General features: G+C 40.4%; 1 protein-coding gene across 1 annotated transcript in view; it reads right to left on the bottom strand.

Annotated features, from left to right (window-relative positions):
- Positions 1-2055: 2055 nt before the first annotated feature.
- The window catches only part of Orc1 (origin recognition complex subunit 1), a 31743-nt gene continuing 14134 nt past the window's right edge, over positions 2056-19664 (bottom strand). The window contains exons 7-18 of the mRNA XM_015484997.2: positions 17969-18335; positions 16869-16973; positions 16108-16300; positions 13810-13907; positions 13201-13302; positions 12424-12595; positions 11555-11662; positions 11168-11317; positions 10217-10336; positions 5126-5295; positions 4491-4578; positions 2056-2667 (exon numbers count right to left, since the gene is read on the bottom strand). Of these exons, the coding sequence (XP_015340483.1) occupies positions 2473-2667; positions 4491-4578; positions 5126-5295; positions 10217-10336; positions 11168-11317; positions 11555-11662; positions 12424-12595; positions 13201-13302; positions 13810-13907; positions 16108-16300; positions 16869-16973; positions 17969-18335 (1868 nt within the window). The 3' untranslated portion in view covers positions 2056-2472. The remainder of the gene's footprint in view (positions 2668-4490; positions 4579-5125; positions 5296-10216; positions 10337-11167; positions 11318-11554; positions 11663-12423; positions 12596-13200; positions 13303-13809; positions 13908-16107; positions 16301-16868; positions 16974-17968; positions 18336-19664) is intronic.

The raw sequence follows: 19664 nt of genomic DNA, 5'->3' as shown, positions 1-19664 counted from the left end.
CGGTACGAGGAGGCGGGACTTCTGTGCTGGCCACCCTGGTTGTAGACCTTTCTAATCAAGTCTCCGAAGTGGATCTCTCCGTAATTTTCATAATTCAGCGCCCCCTTTCCATTCAGAAGGCGGGTAGGAACTTCAGAATAAAAGAAGCAAAGCGCATTGCAACTCTGGAAAACACTTTAAAAAGTTTATGGCCATTCATTCCTATCTTCTAATACTATTAGTGATTTCCAGAATTTTCCTGTTTCCTTGGATAAAAGGCTTTTACATCTCATTGTTTTGGGATAACTTCCCAGAGAAGGGACATCATTTTTCTTTTTTGGTGTTAGTTTTCGAACCCAGGCCCTTCATGTGAGGCGAGGACTCGATCTCTGTGGGATACTACACTTAACAGCTCTTTAGCCGACGCTGTCATAGAGCTTGTTACTTCCTGTCTCAGCCTCCAGAGTATGGGGATTACAGGCGTGCACCATTACCCCTGGCTTCATGACTTTAAAATTTTGTTGTTGTTGTTGTAGATAGACACAATACCTTTATTTTATTTACTTATTTCTATGTGGTACTGAGAAGCAAACCCACTACCTCACACGTGCCAGGTGCCAGGCGTGCGCTCTACCACTGTGCGGCAACCCCAGCCCCTGGCTTCATCAGTTTTGAGATTCCACTTCCGTATTTTTTTTCTCACTCCTTCTAAAGTTTAACATTTTTATAATGGAATGTTTAAGGTATATACAAAGACATACAACATTTCAAGTTTAGTAGAATGCAAACTCCACAAAGGTAAAAAAATTTCCCTATTTCTATTGGGTATCTAGAGCATGGTACACAATAGGCACTCAGTAGTTGCTATTTGTGTGGGACTTAGCATAGCCTCATGGACACTTACTCCAAGTTTTTTCTTAAACCGCAATATGGTTGAGGCCACCTGCACATCTTCAGTACAGTAAACTTATGAGACATCTGCGATCTTGAGAGTGGGGTTTATTGTTCCTGAACATTTCTATTTTTGTAAGTTTCGTATCATACTGCATAATTGGAACTTTTTCTACTCAACCCTGTTTGCAGGGTTCATCCACATATTTTTAGATTTTCCTTTCTGGAGTTCCATAGTATGAAAATGAATTGTCATTTTTTCAATTGCCTGCCATCACAGTGCCATGAACATTCTTGTACCTAACTCATAGTACTTATATGTGAATTTCTCCAGAGTATATTACTAGGAAGGGAATCATAGGATTTCTTACATTTTTTCAGATTGTGCGATCACATTGTTTCAAAAGTTGTCATTACATTTTCTTATGCCCATCAGTGAAGCATTTGGGTTCCAATTATGCCATATAACTACAGTCTTTTTTAAAATACGTATATATTGTTTAGTTATAGATGGACAATATCTTTATTTATTATTTTTTTTTAATGTGGCATTAGGGAGCAAACTCAGTGCCTCACACATCCTAGGCAAGAGCTCTGCCACCCAGCCACAACTCCAGCCCCTGTGTGGGGGCTGTATATACAGGTTTTTGATGTGAAATGGCTTAAAAAAATATTTTGATACTGATCCTCAGCCAATTATAATAGGCTATATATACATGAGAATATGCTTTCTCCCCAGGAGGGATTGAACCGAAGGATACTTTGCTGCTGTGTTATAGCCCCATCCCTTTCTATTTTTTGCCTAGGCTGACCTTGAACAGAAATTATAGGCCTATGTCCCATACCTGGATTATAATTGTATTTCTTAAATCTAGGACCCAATTAAGGCTTACCCAGTGCATTTAGTTCTCATATCTCTATTCTCCTTTGGTCTTGGATATTTGGGGTTTTTGTTTTGATTTTTCTTTGTGATATTTAAAATGAGTGCAACAATTGCTTTGCAGAACATTTCTCCCTTAATTTAGATTTGTCTGATAGTTCTCTCATCAACAGATTCAGGCCAAACATTTCTGGGTGCGGTTGTTTTTCTCACATAAGGATTTAAATATCAGTTTGTCTTATTTTTAGTTTCCATATAAATATTAGAATTAACTTCCAAAGTAATATAAGAAACTGTGCCAAGACTTGCATCTAGACAACGATTGCATCTCTTTATTCGATTTCTTCCTAGTAACTTAAAATTAATTTGCCAAAATAAGTATTTTATACATGAAGATTTGTTTCTATTGTAAATTTTTTAATGTTATATGTTTTTTAAAAATATATTTCTAGGCATGTTGCTAGAGATCACTTCACCTTTTTGAGCATCAATTTTATTTAAAATAATAAAAACCAGTGACCTCGGGCCTATGGTGGAAGGACAGTTTGGTTTTATACTTTGAATGTTTGTATTGACTATAAAGTTCTCAAAGATTCTGGAAAAAGCAAATCATTTAACAGAAAATTCGAAAACACATGATAGTCATTTTGTATATTTTACTTCAATAAGTTTAGAAAAAGGAAATGGGGATCTTTAAAAAACAGTTGTCCTTTAGAAGGTTTTCACTCCTCTTTCAGCGCATAAAGCACATCATCCTGGCTGACGTTGAGCCGCACGCGAAGGAGCAGGTCGTTCCTGCTGGGCTCCACCAAGAGGAGGCGACAAGAGCCCAGACGGGAACACACAGCCATGGTTTCTGACATGGTTGGGTATGGCAGTCCTTCCATCCTGCACAGGGCCACATGTTGAGTGTATATCTAGATACAAAAAGGACAGGTTAAGAGGAAGGGAAGTCCTGGGTCAGTATCTGACCATTGCTTCCTTGGGAAAATTACAGATACCTGCTGCCCAGGATAACAAATAATCCAGAAGCATTAATGGAGAATGGAATGCCAGCCTGTGAATCAGAAAGCAGCATGCCTGATTCTTGGCTATCATTTGCCTAAACATGCAATACTGGGCAAGTTCACTGTTTTGAGCTTCAGTTTTACTTATAAAACATAATGCACATTCCTTATGGGTTAATAGGTATATGACTATTAACTGTCATTATTACAGAAATAGTCCTGATAGACGTGGTCTGAGTTTCACAATTGAACTGACAACATTTAAGTCATGTATTGCTACATGGGTACTCTATCAGATACAATGAGCAGATGCCAAGGCATGACTCCTGCAAAGCACAAAGGCTCAAAGAGAAAACTGAATAAAGGAATAAAGGGAGGGAGGAGGAAGCTGCAAACACAGATTGCTACCCTAATGCTCCTCACCGGGTCAATCAAGTCAGTAGCATTTATGGTCACTCAATTCTAAATATTTATATTTAGAATATAAATATTCCCTTCTACCAAGACTGGGAATGTAATAAGAGCAAGGATGTTAACCAATTCAGCTTGGGGTTCCAAGCGCACACTACAGTTAATGGCATACTGCAGAGAGATGTTCAGGAAATGGTTAACAAACTAAAATGAAAGTCACTCTTCATAAAAGAACTTTCTCTGGAAGGAGACAATAAAGGGCAAAAATATGATCCATAACTAAATGTTCACAAAACCATTTATTTTTAATACTTTTTAAAATTTTTTGGTACTAGAAGTTGAACACAGGGGTGCTTTATCACTGAGCTATATTCCCAGTTATTTTTATTTTGAAATAGGATCTCATTAAGTTGAGGTATACTTCAAACTTGCAAACCTCTGCCTCAGCCTCCCAAGTTGCCAGGATTACAGACATGTGCCACTGCACCTAGCCCCAAAAGAATTTATAACTGACCTATTAAAGAAGCTAAAGGGAAAATGTTTTCCTGTTCCCTCTAATATATACTCACACAGATATACATACTCTCATAAAAATCTTTAACAAATACCTACAAACACCAGTTTTAAGGCAAGAGCCCTAATGATTCTTTTTAGATGATCTAATTCAAACTATGCTCTTCATAGACCAATTTGATGACTGTTTTCAAACATGGCCTCAATCTGAAAGCCTTGTCTCCATTCTAACATAAGCTGTCTAAAGAGTAGTAATTTTGGCTTGTTCATCTCACTTCTTGAATAAAGTTTGGCACATAGTAGGCCTTCAAGTTAATATGCAGAAATCAATTGCTAAAGGCATCTTCTTCTGCAACACAACACAACAGCCCATGAGTTCTAGATTCTATAGCATGGAAGGGTGACTATAGTTTACAATGACCTACTCCACATTTTCATGAAGAACTAGAGTAGAAGATTTTCAAAGGCTCCAAACATCAGGAGGATGGTGAGTTAAAGCCAGCCTCAGCAATTTAGCAAAGCCCTAAGCAACTCAGCAAGACCCTGTCTCTAAAGGACTGGGGATGTGGCTCAGTGGTTAAGCACCCAGGTTCAATCAGTACCAAAAAAAAGGGTACAATTATTATGTATAAATTAAAAAGAACAAACTATTTAAAATCACATAAAAATAGGTATTAATCTGGTATTCTTAAGCAAAGTCAGGGTGGCTCAAAATAAAGACAAACTATTATACACTGATTATAATTTTCATCTATTTTTTGAGCCCCAGACTAAAATCTAGAAGGATTTGAGAAAAGAAGATCAACCACCTGTTGAAATGTTGCTTCTTCCAGTCCTGACCGATGGAACTCTGCAAGGATGGCTCTCAGGAAGCCCTGTTCCAGGATGGAGGAATTTCTTAAAGGAAATGAGGAGATGTGAGTTTTCATAAGGTTGCACCACCAACCCCAAGGAAAGCTAAACAAAGCTTCTCTGTCTTTAGAGAGAAGGAGAAACACTGGGAAACTATTTTTTATGTAGTTCAATAAGGTTCCTCCCTTGATAAGTCTCAAACTGATAAAGAAAATACACCACTTTGGAAAAGGGAGAATACAGAAATTAACTGCACCTGGAATTACACTAGCACCTCAAAAACATCCGTGTTCTCATTTCATGAGATGAGTTCAACATGCAGTGAGAAGCCAACTGCTTCCTTCTTGTTCCCATAGTGGTTTTACTCACTAAACTCCTTACAGTAGCTCAGTAAAATGACAGGTATTCACCTGTTGTCTTGGGTTTGTTTCTGCCTCCCTGACTGACCTATGCCCCTAAGAAAAAAAATTATGTCTTTAGTAAAGTAAGTCAAATGAGTTGAAGTTCAGAAAGGAAAGCCAGTTTCCAAAGCCTTCCCTGGCTGTAGACTGCCATTGGTCTTTCAAGGAGATTCAGGGAGCAAACATCTTACTTGATGGCAGTGATATACGATGAGGAGAACATCTCATCCACAGCTTCCATCAAGTGGGCCACAGTGACCAGGCCAGGGGAGTCAGGCTTCTCATGGGAGAACTCGCAGATTTCTGTGGCACGCCTGCAAATGTCTAGGCAACGTCGTGCATCTCCAGAGAGGGCTGCTACCTACAACAGGAACATTTCATTCTGAGGTTCCCCCCCATCTCAGCTCAGGAGAATAACCAGCGGATTCTTTTTTTTCTTTTTTTTTTTTAATATTTATTTATTTTTTTAGTTTTTCGGCAGACACAACATCTTTGTTTGTATGTGGTGCTGAGGATCGAACCCGGGCTGCACGCATGCCAGGCGAGCGCGCTACTGCTTGAGCCACATCCCCAGCCCCACCAGCAGATTCTTGTTCAGCTGAACAGGAAAAGCAATTCTGAGAATGGACTTCTACACAGTTTAGGACTTAGCCCTGCCTGGAAACCTTGTGGATGTATAGGACTAAATTATTAACATCATACCTGGGACTCTAGTTCTAAGTCCAAACCTTTGTCTTGGTTTTATGGATAACTCCACGATGGAAAAGGTAAAAATTCTCAGCCTTATTTATTATTCAGGGAATTTAGTTAAAAAAAACAAAGAAGAAGAAGAAGACAGAAGACCCTTAACCCCAAGATAATGAACCATCCACAAACACAAGAATTCTTGTTCCTTGCATGGAGAGGGAAGAGTGCCCCCAGAAGCAGCCAGCCAAGGCCAGAGGCTGAGGGGGAGTCTATCTGGAGATAAAGCCAGAAGCTAGCTCCTCTGCAGCATGTGGTTATTTGGGGGGATGGCCCAATCAATGGCTAAGAGAACCAGAATCAAGGGCAGGGGAAGGGAAAAACCCCACAAAGCTGGAGGACCCAGAGGAGTCTGTGGTGAAATGAATCAATCAGACCAACCCTGTCCACAGCTCTGCTGTTGCTCCTTCCTCACTCAAGCAGCGAGGTTGAACGGCTCTGATCCCCCTTCTCAGGAACCCTCTACCCTCTCCCACAATGACTTAAAAGGTCATGTCTCCCAGGAATTTTCAGAATCATCACAGTCTGCAAGGGCCTGTTAGTTTCTATTCCCAGTATTCTCAGCAATCTTCACCATTCATCTGACTACCATCAGACTGCTGGGCAATATCTCTGAAATGATTACCATTTTCCAAAACTCATGATATGCTAAGTTTAAAAAGAAAACTACAAAGGCATATACGTACCCAACACACTAAGACATTAAAACTAATCATTTCTGGAAAGTAGAGTTATAGGTAGTTTTTAATGTTTTGTATAATATCTGTTTTCAGAACTCAAATTTAAGACATTGAAAACAAAAATCATTTTTCTAGGAACCAGGACAACTTATATATCAACTTATATTCTTTTCTTCCTCTAATCTCCAAGTCAATTAGTAAGAATGTCCCCTAGATTTGTCCTCCTTATCACTTTTCTTTCCTCCCGTCACCATCCCTACCACCTATTGAAACAGCCCAACAGTGGTGAACAGAATGGACAAGAGATGCTAAGAGACCTAAAAACAAAGATAGAGGGGAACATTGGGAGGCAAGAAAACATCCAAAGCAGCTTTCACCCTAAGGATATCTGTGAACATTGGTGATCTTTTAAGGTTCTTTTTTACCATCACTGGTGCGGGGAAGACAAAGACAAAGCTAGGGCCTACCATCATGGACTCTAATGGGAGACCCTCCATGAACCTGGAGCTTGACCTCCACTACAGCCTCAGTGTAAGCATGAATGAGACTCATTACACAGAAGGAATGGCAGGAGAAATTGCCTGTTTTGACATGGGGTGTTAATGAGTGTGGAGTAAAGTAAACTCCCTATTTTTCTAACCACAAGCCTTCACATGAATTTGGAGCCAAAATTTATGTGGCATCTCCTAAAATCCTCAGTGAAAAATCTTTAAAAAATGGTAACAACTGGTGGTGCCCCTAGGTGATCGCTAGAAGTAAAAACAAATTCTAAATGAACTCTACTTCAACTCAGGTCTCCATTAATTTTCAGAAAAAGGAACAACAGGATAGTAGCAAAAGTAAAATACAGGTCAAGGCATTAAAAAAAGTAAACAAGTCTACACGTGCATCAGAATCAGCAGAAATCAGAATCAGACCTACAAAGAAATAAGTATGCTTCTTTGTACATAAATTAAAAAGCAGTCAATCCTCACAAAAGGAAAGAAAGGAGCGTTAGAGGAGTAAAAAACAATATAATATTACAACAATGACAGAGATGGAAAAGTGGTGGTGACTTAGACTGGGGAATCCAAGAGCAAACAGATGCGCAACACAATTTAGAAGTTATATTAAAAATCTTCAAAATGGCTGGGTCCAGTGGCACACCCCTGTAATCCCAGTGGCTCGGGAGTCTGAGACAAGAGGATCTCACATTCAAAGCCAGCCTCAGCAACTTAGCGAGACCCTGTCTCAAAAATAATATTATACAATGTAGCTGCATATTGTTTTGGAGGCTTTAGGAACTATAATAAAGAAGGAAATAATAGAAATATTAGAAAAAAAATTATACAATTATCTCTTTTGTTCCTCATATGATTGTATATCTAGAAAATCCTACTAAAAAACCACTAGGATTCATCAGGCACAGTGTTGCATGTCAGTAATCCCAGTGGCGTGGGAGGCTAAGGCAGGAGGATTACAAATTCAAAGCCAGCCTCAGCAATTTAGCAAGACCATGTCTCAAAATAAAAAGGGCTGGGGATATGGCTCACTGGTTAAGCACAGTGGTTAAACCTGGGTTTAATCCCTGGTACCAAAAAATAAATAAATAAATAAATAAATAAATAAATATTCAGAATGCTAAAGACAACCTAAGTATGGTTGCCTATACCCATAATCCGGTAATTCCAGGGACTCCAGAGACTGAGGCAGGAGGATGTCAAGTTCAAGGCTAGCCTTGGCAATTTAGCAAGTGGTGGGGTAAGGGAAGGGGGTGCAGAGGGTTAGGGGGTTAGTTCAGTGGTAGAACATTTCAGGGTTCAATCCCCAGTACTCTGGCACTACAAAATAAAACAAAAATAACAACAAAATCTTCATAATGCTCAGGAGTTAGTAGTACTAGAACTGGAGGTAAAGAGGAATGTTTGGCTAGAAAACAGGAAGACTGGCTGAAAATTAAGAAAAGTTCAGAAAGTTAGGAAAGTAACCTTAAAATGGCCTTGATGAGGAGTCAACAAACTATGTTCCCCAACCACTTGCAAAAGCAAAGTTGGGTAGACTCAATACATAGTTATGTTCTACAAAGCCTACAGTGTTTACAACCAGAAAAAGTATGCTGACCCAAGGTCCCTCCCTCATTTCATATTGTTGGGTGCACATTAATGGTGTCACAGAGGGAGCAGTATGAGAAAATTTGGGGCCTTTGCAAGGATAAGGTAAAATCTTGGGGACTGTCTTGGTCTTATTGCAGGAGAGCAGTGTCCCTTACCCAAAACAGATTATTGCATGCATGCTGAAATCTAAGACGTTTCCCCTCTATGGCACCATTCCATACCCGTCACTTCCAGAACACTGCCCTCTTGGCAAGACATGAGAAGCTAGTCTAGGAAACCAGACTACCCTAGTAGGAAAGAATGAATGATTTTGTAACTGTCCCCAGATTTTGATACAGCAAACAAGACCTACTTATGTGGTCAAAGCTCCCCACCAGTTTTTCTGTTTTTTGTTTTTTTTTTCCTGGAGGGAGGAGAAGAGGCAGGGACAGGATCTCAGTTTATTGGCAGACCAGCTATTAACTCAAGTGATCCTCCTGCCACAGCTTCCTGCGATGTCAGAACTACAGGCATGTATCTAACTCTAATCAGCTACACTTGAATGAACAAATAAGACATCCGAGGAAAGTCACCAACAATGCAAGACAGATACCAAAACCAACCACCAAAAAGTATCTTGGACGGGGGCTGGGGATGTGGCTCAAGCGGTAACGCGCTCGCCTGGCATGCGTGCGGCCTGGGTTCGATCCTCAGCACCACATACAAACAAAGATGTTGTGTCCGCCGAAAACTAAAAAATAAATATTAAAAAAAAATTCTTTCTCTTTCTCTCACCCTCTCTTTAAAAAAAAAAAAAGAAAAAGAAAAAAAAAAAGCATCTTGGAGGAAAAAGGGAGAAAATAACCTCAAATAAAGATGATTAAAAGGGGGGAGGGGGAAGGATCATTCAGAGGAAAAAAAGTCTGAGAATATGCACAAGAGCAGAAATGAATAATTCTACCCATAGAGGGGTCAGGGGTAAACTCTGAGGAACTCTTTTCCAAAATGCACAGCTTGGAGTCAGACATCATGCATGCTCACCTAAACCAAGCACCTGATTCAGGACCTAGTTCCAAGTAGGAGACACTGGCATGTGCTGCTGCTGTAGCCACTCAGGGTTCAGATAATTTTGGGCAAAACAAAACTAGAAATAACTTTATGATTCTTTTAAGTGCTGAAATATTTATAGATGTATGGTCTTTTTCTTTGAGCTTAAAGCAGATATTTGGCCCACTTTGTTATCAGCAGCCTGAGAACAGTCTGTGGTTGAATGTAAGTTGGCATTCTCCTTGAGAGCTTGGATATCCAACAACTCACATCTCCTAGAGTGTGTGCTTTGCTGCAAGTCACAGTCAGGATCTCATCTTATTCTCCCAATGACCTTGTGATGTAACTATTATCATTCCCATTTTTCAGAGATGAAAATGGAAGCTCTTAGTAAGTTTCCTACAACTTCCCCCAGGCTTACTAAACTGTTAGAGTCAGAATCCAAGTCAGATTCACCTACCTGACTATACCATCCTTTTAGTTATGAAAAACTGCTTGCTCCCTGAATCAATTAATGTTAGTTTGTATATAATCCCACAATACTCATGGCCTTTTAAGTACTCACACAACAGGAATCGTTAAGAACTTTGTTTCTTTCTTGGTATTTATGTTATAGGACTTCCTAAAGTTTTCTTCATCCCTGGAACACCCAGCACAGAGCCTTTCCCATGGCAGGTGATCAGCAAAGACTTGCTGACTGGTTTGTGGGTACACCTAGGAGCTCCCCAAAGTAACTTACCTTCCTGGCTACCAGCTGGATGGCATCATCCTCAAAGGCCTTTAAATGCTTCAGTCGGGACATTAGGATCTGCTGCAGCTGGCTGTGAGTATAAGGCTGGAAGGACAACCTGGTAAGGCCCTGGGGAGCAAAGAAGACAGGGGAGCAAACTCATTGACTGCCCATTGATTGTGCAGGTGGAAAATCACTCTCAGAACTCCAAACCTAAATCCCAAGCCCACACAACAATTTACACATTTCCTCCCAGGACTACTGCTGCTTCCTGCTACTGTCATTACTGACAATGGCCAATGGTATCCTGTAGTGCAGTAGTTCTCAAACTACTTTTTTGTTTTGTTTAAGATCCACTTATTGTAACAGAATCATTTGGAAATAGGTAGATGCAGAGGTGGTTCACTCCATGTGGCCAGGAGGATCAGAGAACCTATGCTATGCACTGCACAGCCTGGGGCATCCCTTATCATGCTCTTATAATGTGACATTGTGCTTCCTGCTGACCTGCAAAGCCCAGAGAGAGTGTGAATCTACCTGGCTCATTCTTCTACTTCAAGTACCTAACAGGTGTCAGGTGGTAAGTGCTTAGTTATTGTTAAAAATAAACTCTAGGACTATATGCAGTTTAAAAGTAAACAAGTGAGATGTGGTTGCAAAGGCCTATAAACCCTGAGGCAGGAGGATCCCAAGTTTGAGGCAGCTTGGGAAACTTAGACCCTGCCTCAAAATAAAATAAAAATGGGTAGGGATATAGTTCAGTGGTAAAGTGCCCCTGTGTTCAATCCCAGATACTGCAAAAACAAACAAAAAACTGCACAGGTCAGCAGAATGTCAAGAAATGATATTTGTAGAAAATCATGCAATGGCCTTTCATTCGGACATAGAAATTATAAGACTAGCAAAAACTATATTTCTTGACTTTTTGTAAGAACATTCTGAGAACTACCTTGGACCTACCAGTCGGCTTGACACCCGGTTCATCATGATCCGCTCTGGCAGATCCATGGTGTTGGCAATGGCCAGGACTACCAGTTGGGCCTCCTTATGAGTGGGCCAGTCAAAGAGATTGTACATTATGTCTTGTTTGTGAGTCCACAGAAGGTCAAGCTACCAGGGAAAAGGACACAGACAAGGGGGTTCATTAGAGAGTCAGGATCCTAGAGTGAAGATCTATGACACTCTTTAGTTGCCCAGGTCACACCAGCAAAACAGCAAACAAGTCAATGAACAGGCCTAGATGAATGCAAAAGGGATCTAGCACTTTCTCCCAGCCAGCACTTGCTTCTGGGACATCATAGTTAAATACTGCCCAATTCTTCTCCAGTCCTCCCAGGGGCACCTCACCTCATCCACAAGCAGAACAGTAGTTTCCTGAGGGGACCTGCCAGTGCAGAATCGCTTGGCTAGCAGTTCTGCAGCATGGTTTGCTGTTGCCTTCTGGCCTGTCAGCTTCTGCATTGAGGAAAAATATGTGGTCAATGGTAAGGATTTTATTCCCCTGGGATAATACAATTCTTTAAAAAACAGGAAGCTATTTAGTCCAAGGACTTCAGTGTACTATTCTCTGCCTTCCATTTTAGTCTTAACCGTAAACTGAAAGGATAGGAAAAGGCACTAGGAAAAGGCATCAAAGAAGATAAAAACTGTGTGTTTAATATGCAAACAAGTGCCAGTCTCAGTGCCAAATGCCTGTAATCCCAGTGGCTTGGGAGGCTGAGGCAGGAGGTTTGCAGGTTTAAAGCCAGCCTTAGCAACTTAGCGAGGCCTTGTTTCAAAATAAAAAATGAAAAAAGGCCCGGGATGTGGCTCAGTAAATAAGTCTCCTGGGTACAATCCCTGGTGCTAAAAAAAAAAAGCAAACGAGTCACACACTGATCTCAGAAGCCCATTGTGCACCATTCTATATGTGGACATTACCTGCTCCAAAGTCACAGCTAATGAACAAGAGTGAGGCCTGAATGATGGACTGCCTCTCATCCCTGTTCCATAGCTTGCCATCTACTTCCTCAGAGCTAAAGACTTTCTTCAGGTTTATTCTTTATCCAGCTCCTAATGTTAAGGTACCTGTGGGTAAGCTACCATTGCTACCACTACATGAAGAACGATGCCTGGTACATCATAAACATGAAATACACAAAATTAAGCAAACCTTTCCTTTAACATGTGCCAGTAGGAAACATTATTTTCCATAAAGGCCAGACAGCTTTGCTTACCTGCAAGATTTGCACATAGACTTGGTGGGGCTCTGTCAGTTTCATGCCATTGACCTCAATGTATTGAAAGCGAGGAATATCGTCTGTTTGGGCTGCCTGCTGTAAGCAGCGTATCACCTCATGCACAGTGGCAGTCTTTCCTGTTCCAGGGACCCCAGAGATATACATGCACCTAGGGCAAAAAAGGAATACCAATAGGCTGTCTTTGCTGGCTACCTCACGCTAGGAAGCACTGAGACCCCTAAGATTCCCTGGATGTGGGGACACTTAGGACCATACTTGAAAGCTGGTTGGAGTAGGACCATTAAATCATTCATTCTATAAATAATGCTGTATGCAAACCACCCACCTACAGATGACTAGTTTCATTTTTTTCTGAAAGGCAGAAATCCTACCTTTTTTAGTGTGGTGCTGGGGATTGAACCCAGAGCCTTGTGCATGCAAGGCAAGTACTCTACCAACAGAGCTATATCACCAGTCCAGAAGTCCTACGTTTTCTTTTTTTTAAGATTTTTTTTTTTTAAATATGGACACAAGAATATTTTAACTTTATTTATTTGCTTTATGTGGTGCTGAGGATCGAACCCAGTGCCTCCCATGTGCAAGGCAAGCACTCTGCTGCTGAGCTATAACCCCAGCCCCAGAAATCCTACTCTTATAGAACAAAATAAAAGCTGCTACAGAAGCTAGGGGTTTCAGCAATGGTTCCCCTTATCCTCCTGACCCTGGGTAAGAAGGCCCTCTTTCCCAGATACTGCCTGCCTCAGCACAACTTACCCTCCAGTATGGTCAAGGAGTTTGCTTTCCACAAAATTGTAGATTCCCTGGAATTCCTGTTCCCGACAAGGAAGAGATTCAGGGACAGCAGAAACATGTAACCTACAATTGGTAGTAAATGGAAGAAAAAGAGGATTTTGGAAGCATCTCACCACCTACTCAATAATAAATGAAAACCACCTGTCTAGCATTCTGTGGGAAAATGGAATCACAAACTCAAGGGGATGCCTTCATTCTCAAAGTTCTCCATGGACTTCCTTTCTCAACCAATCACTCCAGTGGATCTCATCTTACAAGAGTTTCTGATTATTTAATTTCTGACAGGGTCCAGGCTTTTGCATTTTGAAAAAGTCCCCATGTGGTTCTAAAGGATACTAAGAGGTACATCTTGACTAATCAGCTCCTGTCCCTGAGAAGATGGTGGCAGTCGACTGGAAGATGACTCCCCCAAGACCCTGTCCATATTAGCTCATCCAGATGCTGCTCGACAGGCTTCCTTCTAAACACACTCACTTTATTCTCTACCATTATTATGTATACCAATGACTGCACACTCCCCTATTTTATGTGAAGCAGAGGCCCCACCCTCCTGCTCCAAAATAGCACTACCTCAGTCGAGCCTCCTCCAGCATGTTGGCTGGCTCTGGGGCCGCCAGGTTTCGACTCCGGATCTGGGGAGTGGCAAGACACAGTGCTCTAGTCTTGGCCTATATTCAAAAAGAACATGATTTAGAAGGAAAAACAAGGGCAAAACACCATCCAGGACACATCACATTGATCAGGTAAAAGAGGAGAAGTGGTGACATCCTGTCTTCCTGGTTGCATAAAGTATCATGACTTGCCCCCTCTACCTCACATTACACACCCACTTTGTCCAAATTTGGTCTGTTTTTCTAATTTACACAGTAAATTAGAAAAGTACACACATAGTATCAGAATCTGGAAACAGTGTTAATCAAGGGGAAAGAATGAAAAAGTATGGATTAAGCTGGTTGTGGTAGCACATGCCTATAACTCCAGCTAACTGGCAGGCTAAAGCAGGAGAATCCCAAGTTGAAGGACAGCTAAGACAACTTAGCAAGAAGCTCTCTCAAAATATAAAAGGGCCAGGGATGTATCTCAGTGGTAGAGCACCCCTGGGTTCAATCCCTACTACCAAAAGAAAAAAAAAGTAGATATATAAGGAAAAAAAAAAAAACAAAAAAAAAAACACTATTTAAAAACAATTTTCTTGAAAGACAAGAAATTTAAAAAATCTCAACTACTATGTCAAAGAGAGGAGAGGAGCTGTAAATTGGGTTTGAGACCTAAGATCTTTTGTTCAGCCTGTTTAAAAATATGGTTAAGCTTTAGTTCAGGACTTCCACAATCAACAACACAGTTATGGAGCAATCTCATCTGATTTTCCCCCTACAAACCGAGGATCACTGCTCAGGTTCATGTTCTATCTCCTTTTCTCCTTGCTCCTGGCTGGCTAGAGCAGGCCTGCTTCTGTTCCCTCCTTTTTACTGTGGGTGTGCCACTGACAACCATCTCTCCACCTCTGCCTCAGAAAGAAAGCACTTAGACTCTCTGGCTGTTTAAAATCCTATTGGTGGGGGCTGAGGTTGTGGCTCAGTGGTAGAGCGCTTGCCTAGCACGTGATGGCCCTGGGTTCAATCCTCAGCAGCACATAAAAATAAACAAACAAAATAAAGGTATTTGTCCATCTACAACTAAAAAAAATATATTAAAAAAAAAAAAAACTATTGGTTATGGAGAAAACAGCAAAGAATAAGAAAACCTGGCTGAGGGGGAGGATGGGAAAGGCAGCGGAGCACAACAGTCACTAGTATGGCAATATGTAAATCAATGGATGTGTAACTGATGTGATTCTGCAATCTGTGTATGGGGTGAAGGTGGGAGTTCATAACCCACTTGAATCAAAGTGTGGAATATGATATGTCAAGAAATTTGTAATGTTTTGAACAACCCACAATAAAAAATTAAAAAAAAAAAAAAAGAAAAGAAAAAAAAGAAAACCTGGCTGAGAAGGTAACAAGAAGCCTGAAGGACTTCTGGTGTTCTTTTTTATTATGCTGAAGGTACCCCATAGTCTGTATCCCTTCTTTTTGGTGGGACTCAGGAAATGCAATCATGCCAAAACAAGAGGGAACTGTTGCATGTTTGAGGAACTCCAGGTAAAACAGTCTCCAGACCATATGTAATCTATTGGACTCCCTTCCTTAAGGCTTTTGACTTCAACCCAAGTTCCATCTTAATATGGAAAAAATGACCATCAGCTTTACAAAATGTTGTATTTCTCAACCGTATTCCAAACTATTAAGATGCTCTATAAATTAAACTGTTTTATCCAACAGTTCTGAAACATATCTGAACATAAAATGGTCCTTAACATTTTAAAATGTTCGGCTAAAGTCCCTTAGAAAGCAGAAAAGACAGCCATTTCTCTCTTCTATCTCACTATTATACGGTTCATTATCAACACCTACATGGTGCTCCCAGTTTCTCTGCTATATTGCATTGGACAACAAAACCAACAACATAGCTCATCAGCTCTGGATTCAATTTGCACTGAGCACTAATCACGTGCAAAGCACTCTGCTGGCACTTGCTGGGGGAAACAAAGTTGAGGAGTCAGTTTTTGTACTTTCATCAGGAAGCTTGGCTCTTGGTTATTTGATCCTGGACCTTAAAAGGAACTTGAAATCAAAAATCATTGTGGACTTGATTCATTTTCAGATCTTGGGTTCACTTGGGTACATTCTTCCTTGGACAATTCAAAAGGTATAGCTTTAGATATGACAGACCTGTGCTCAGAATCCAGATTTTACTATGTGATCTCAGCATTTGCAACCTTTAAACTAACGGACCCTTAACTGGAAAATAAACCCTGAAAGACCTTACCACTTTCTTTGGTGTCTTGGAGGGGTTCTGTATGGATGGCTTCGAGGAAGGTCGCAGGTTTCTGGATGCACATCTGGTATTTCTCCTTGGTATACCAGTGAATTCTTCTTCCTCCTCATTGCTTGAGTCTGAATCCTCTGTTTTTGGCAGGAACTCTTTCTCTTCTTGGTCACTTTTATTACTTTCTAAAAACCTGAAAGGTAGGGACATATTATTTTCTCATATTCGGTGTTCAAGCCTAAATAAGAACTCCATAAAAGTCAGTGTGGATTAAGAGGCATTATAGCTTCTCCTGCCACCGGTATCAAAGGATTTGTTCCATTTCTCAGGCACTTGTTTCTGACACATTCTGCTAATGGTGTTATTTATCTCATTAAGGACCTCAACAACTTTGTGATTTGTATATTAATATTCCTACTTTATAGAGGAGAAACTGAGGCTTAGAAAAGTTAAATACCTAACCAAATTTCACTGGTTCAAAACCTCAAATTCAAATCAAGGTCTATCAGAATCAAACTTCATGCTTTTGGGCATTCCACACCATCAGCAGAGTTGCCGGCAATGCTGGTTATGGGACAATGGGAGGTAGTGCAGTGTTTCTTGTCCCTTTCATAATATGACATTTATGTGGAACTTACCAAAATTCCAGATATGCTATCAACAAATCCACAAATAACAAACAATAGAAAAGGCATTAAAGGATAAGGTCATGGATGTCCTTCAACATTTATGCTTTTCTTGCTACCCAAGGGCAGTCTTACCGTAGCTGCTTCCTAATTTGATTCAAAGTCAAGAGAAAACTCCGTCTTCGGACTCGATGGGAAGTAGTAGTAGCTTGATTTTGAGCTTTTGGTTCCTTTACCTTCCTGTAAGATATCACAGCAAAGTTATGGGAAACAGTTTTGGGAAACAGGCACTAGAAGACAGTCAGGTGAACTGCCTCTTATTCTTTTTCAGCTATCTTGGAAAGAGTTAATCACATTTTACTAAAAAATGTATAAATGAAACTGAACTCAAACTCAGGGATAAAAGTTTGCCTAAATCTTATCATTTAGATCCAACTTGTCACCTCCCAACTATAGACCAGAACATAGTAATCCCAGTTTCGTCTTTCTGTTTCTGATATATTCATGAATTTACTCTGCACCCAGGTTCAAGGTCAGCAGAAAGGCATATATATATATATATAAAGCATTTATTGTGCAACTTATTGTGAATTAGGTGTTGGAAGTTTCTATTCAGGAAACACTAATATGTAATTTCTAGCTGGTCACGTTTTCATTTGTACAGTTCATCTACAAATATTATCTAGTGTCAACTTTCAAAGTTTGTTCTAGATGTATTATCTTCTGTTATTATATCTGAGAATGGTTTCCGATTTTAAAACACCAACATGGGCTGGAGATGTAGCTCAGTGGTAGAGTGTTTACCTAACATGCATATAAGGCCATAGCTTCTATCCCAAACACCAGGAAAAAAAAGAATCCTTAAAATACCAACAAAGTGATTTAAAAATGATTGTGAAAAAGTGGCAAAGAACCAACAGCCACTAATAAAATCCTGAACTATGAGGCAATGCAGGTTTGGGAAACATCTTTCTACCACAATGATCCTCAAATGACAACAGGGCATGTAAGAATCATTCAAAGAACATGTCAAAATACAATCCCAGGGCCCTGTGCTTGAAGCCCAATTCACCAGGTATGAGAAGAGGCTTAGGAATCTATTATGCTCCCTGGTGATTCTGTGACAGATCTACAACCCACTGATCTAAGTTATCTGACTATAACCCACTCATTTTATAAAATCACACAAAAGATTTTGATTTGCTCCATGGAACAGGGTAAAGTCTCTGGGTCACCTCTTTTTGATGTTTTCTGGTTTCAGAATCACAGAAGACACCAAGGATCTCTGACCTCCTTTGACAGGAGTAAGTCTTTTCTCCTCACTAATCTGGGTGGTTTTCAAAGCCGGTACTCGGGTTCTCAGGATCAGGCAAAGTTTAGGTGAGGACTTCTTATCATCCTTGGCACAAAAGAGTTGAACCTCTCCAGTTTTCTCTGGGGTTTTCCGAGCTAGAGAAGACATCTCACTTCTATGTGAGCGAGACCTCTTGGTATGTGAGGTAGTTTCAGAGAAGTCCACTTTTCGCTTAGTTCTTCCTGAAGAATCCAAGGAAGCATGTGAAGTCAGCGGGGATATCCTAGTGTTAGGTGTCCTAGGGAAACCTAAGCCCAAGAGACATCATAGATGTGGGAATGTTAGACTTAGCAATATTCACATTCTCAATCTCATTACAACTAAATTCAGTGAAATTATGCAAAGATTTGTTATCCATACTTTGAATTATTCCATGATTTCTTTCTCTTAGTTATGTAGCTCTAATTATTTTCTGACTTCTAAATTTCACTAGCAATTCTCCTGCTTAGCACCATAAGTGATGTTTATTTCTTCATGCTGGGGATTGAACCCAGGCCCCTGTGCATGTAGCATGCAGTCTACCACTGAGTTATACACCCAACCCCTAAAAAGTCAACATCTTTTTCACCCCCTGGTACTGGGGATTGAATCCATGAGCACTTAGCCACTGAGCCACATCCCTACCCCTTTTTTATTTTGAAACAGTGTCTCACTAAGTTGTGTACAGTCTCACTAATTGCTGAGGCTGGCCTTAAACTTGTGATCCTCCTGCTTTAGCCTCCTGAACTGCAGGGATTACAGCGTGCACCACCATGCCTGGCCTAAAAAGTCAACTTCTTAGCCAGATTTTAAGGATAAATGTTCAGTAATCAAGTTTCCCTGATTGGACCAGAACAGTGGTTCTCAACCAGGAGTGATACTTCACACCCTCTATCCCAACTACATAGCATTTGAAGAAATTTATACTGGTGGTGATGTCCCTGAGTAAAAGTGAGGCCCAGATTTTTCTTAACCCAGATTATATCTGCCATTAGAGAAAAAAAGGATTTCTGGGGACAACTATCTGAGATCTGTGAACACACAGATCCATGTGGATTTGCCCCAATTTCACCAGGACCACAGGCATAAACCACCCCAGTCATTTACTCAGACACAACTAAACCGTTAAAAAGTATGTGCCAGCCACCAGAAGGAAAAAAGCGGAATGAGACTCAACCCTGATCCTTATTCAGAGAACACTCTATTCTTACTGGGAAATGATGGTACAGGCATCTATAACATGAAGCAAAATAAGTGTCCTAAATCACCTAGGTACTAATAAAGATGTCTTGTCTTAAATGAATGTCAGTAGAGGGGGCAGAGAGAGAAGAGGGGAGGGGAGGGGGGAAGGGGGAGGGATAGTAGAGGAGTAGGAAAGGCAGCAGAACACAACAGAGCAGCTAGTATGGCAATGATGTAAATCAATGGAGTGTGTAACTGATGTGATTCTGGCAATCTGTATATGGGGTAAAAATGGGAGCTCATACCCACTTGAATCAAAGTGTGAATATGATATAATCAAGAACTATGTAATGTTTTGAACAGCCAACAATAAAAAGTTAAAAAAAAACGAAAAAAAAATGAAAAGGATAATTTTT

Source organism: Marmota marmota, unplaced genomic scaffold, assembly GCF_001458135.2.
Source record: "Marmota marmota marmota unplaced genomic scaffold, marMar, whole genome shotgun sequence".
Classification (NCBI taxonomy): domain Eukaryota; kingdom Metazoa; phylum Chordata; class Mammalia; order Rodentia; family Sciuridae; genus Marmota; species Marmota marmota.
Note: the sequence above shows the minus strand (reverse complement) of the source record. Positions and strands in the feature narration are given on the sequence as shown.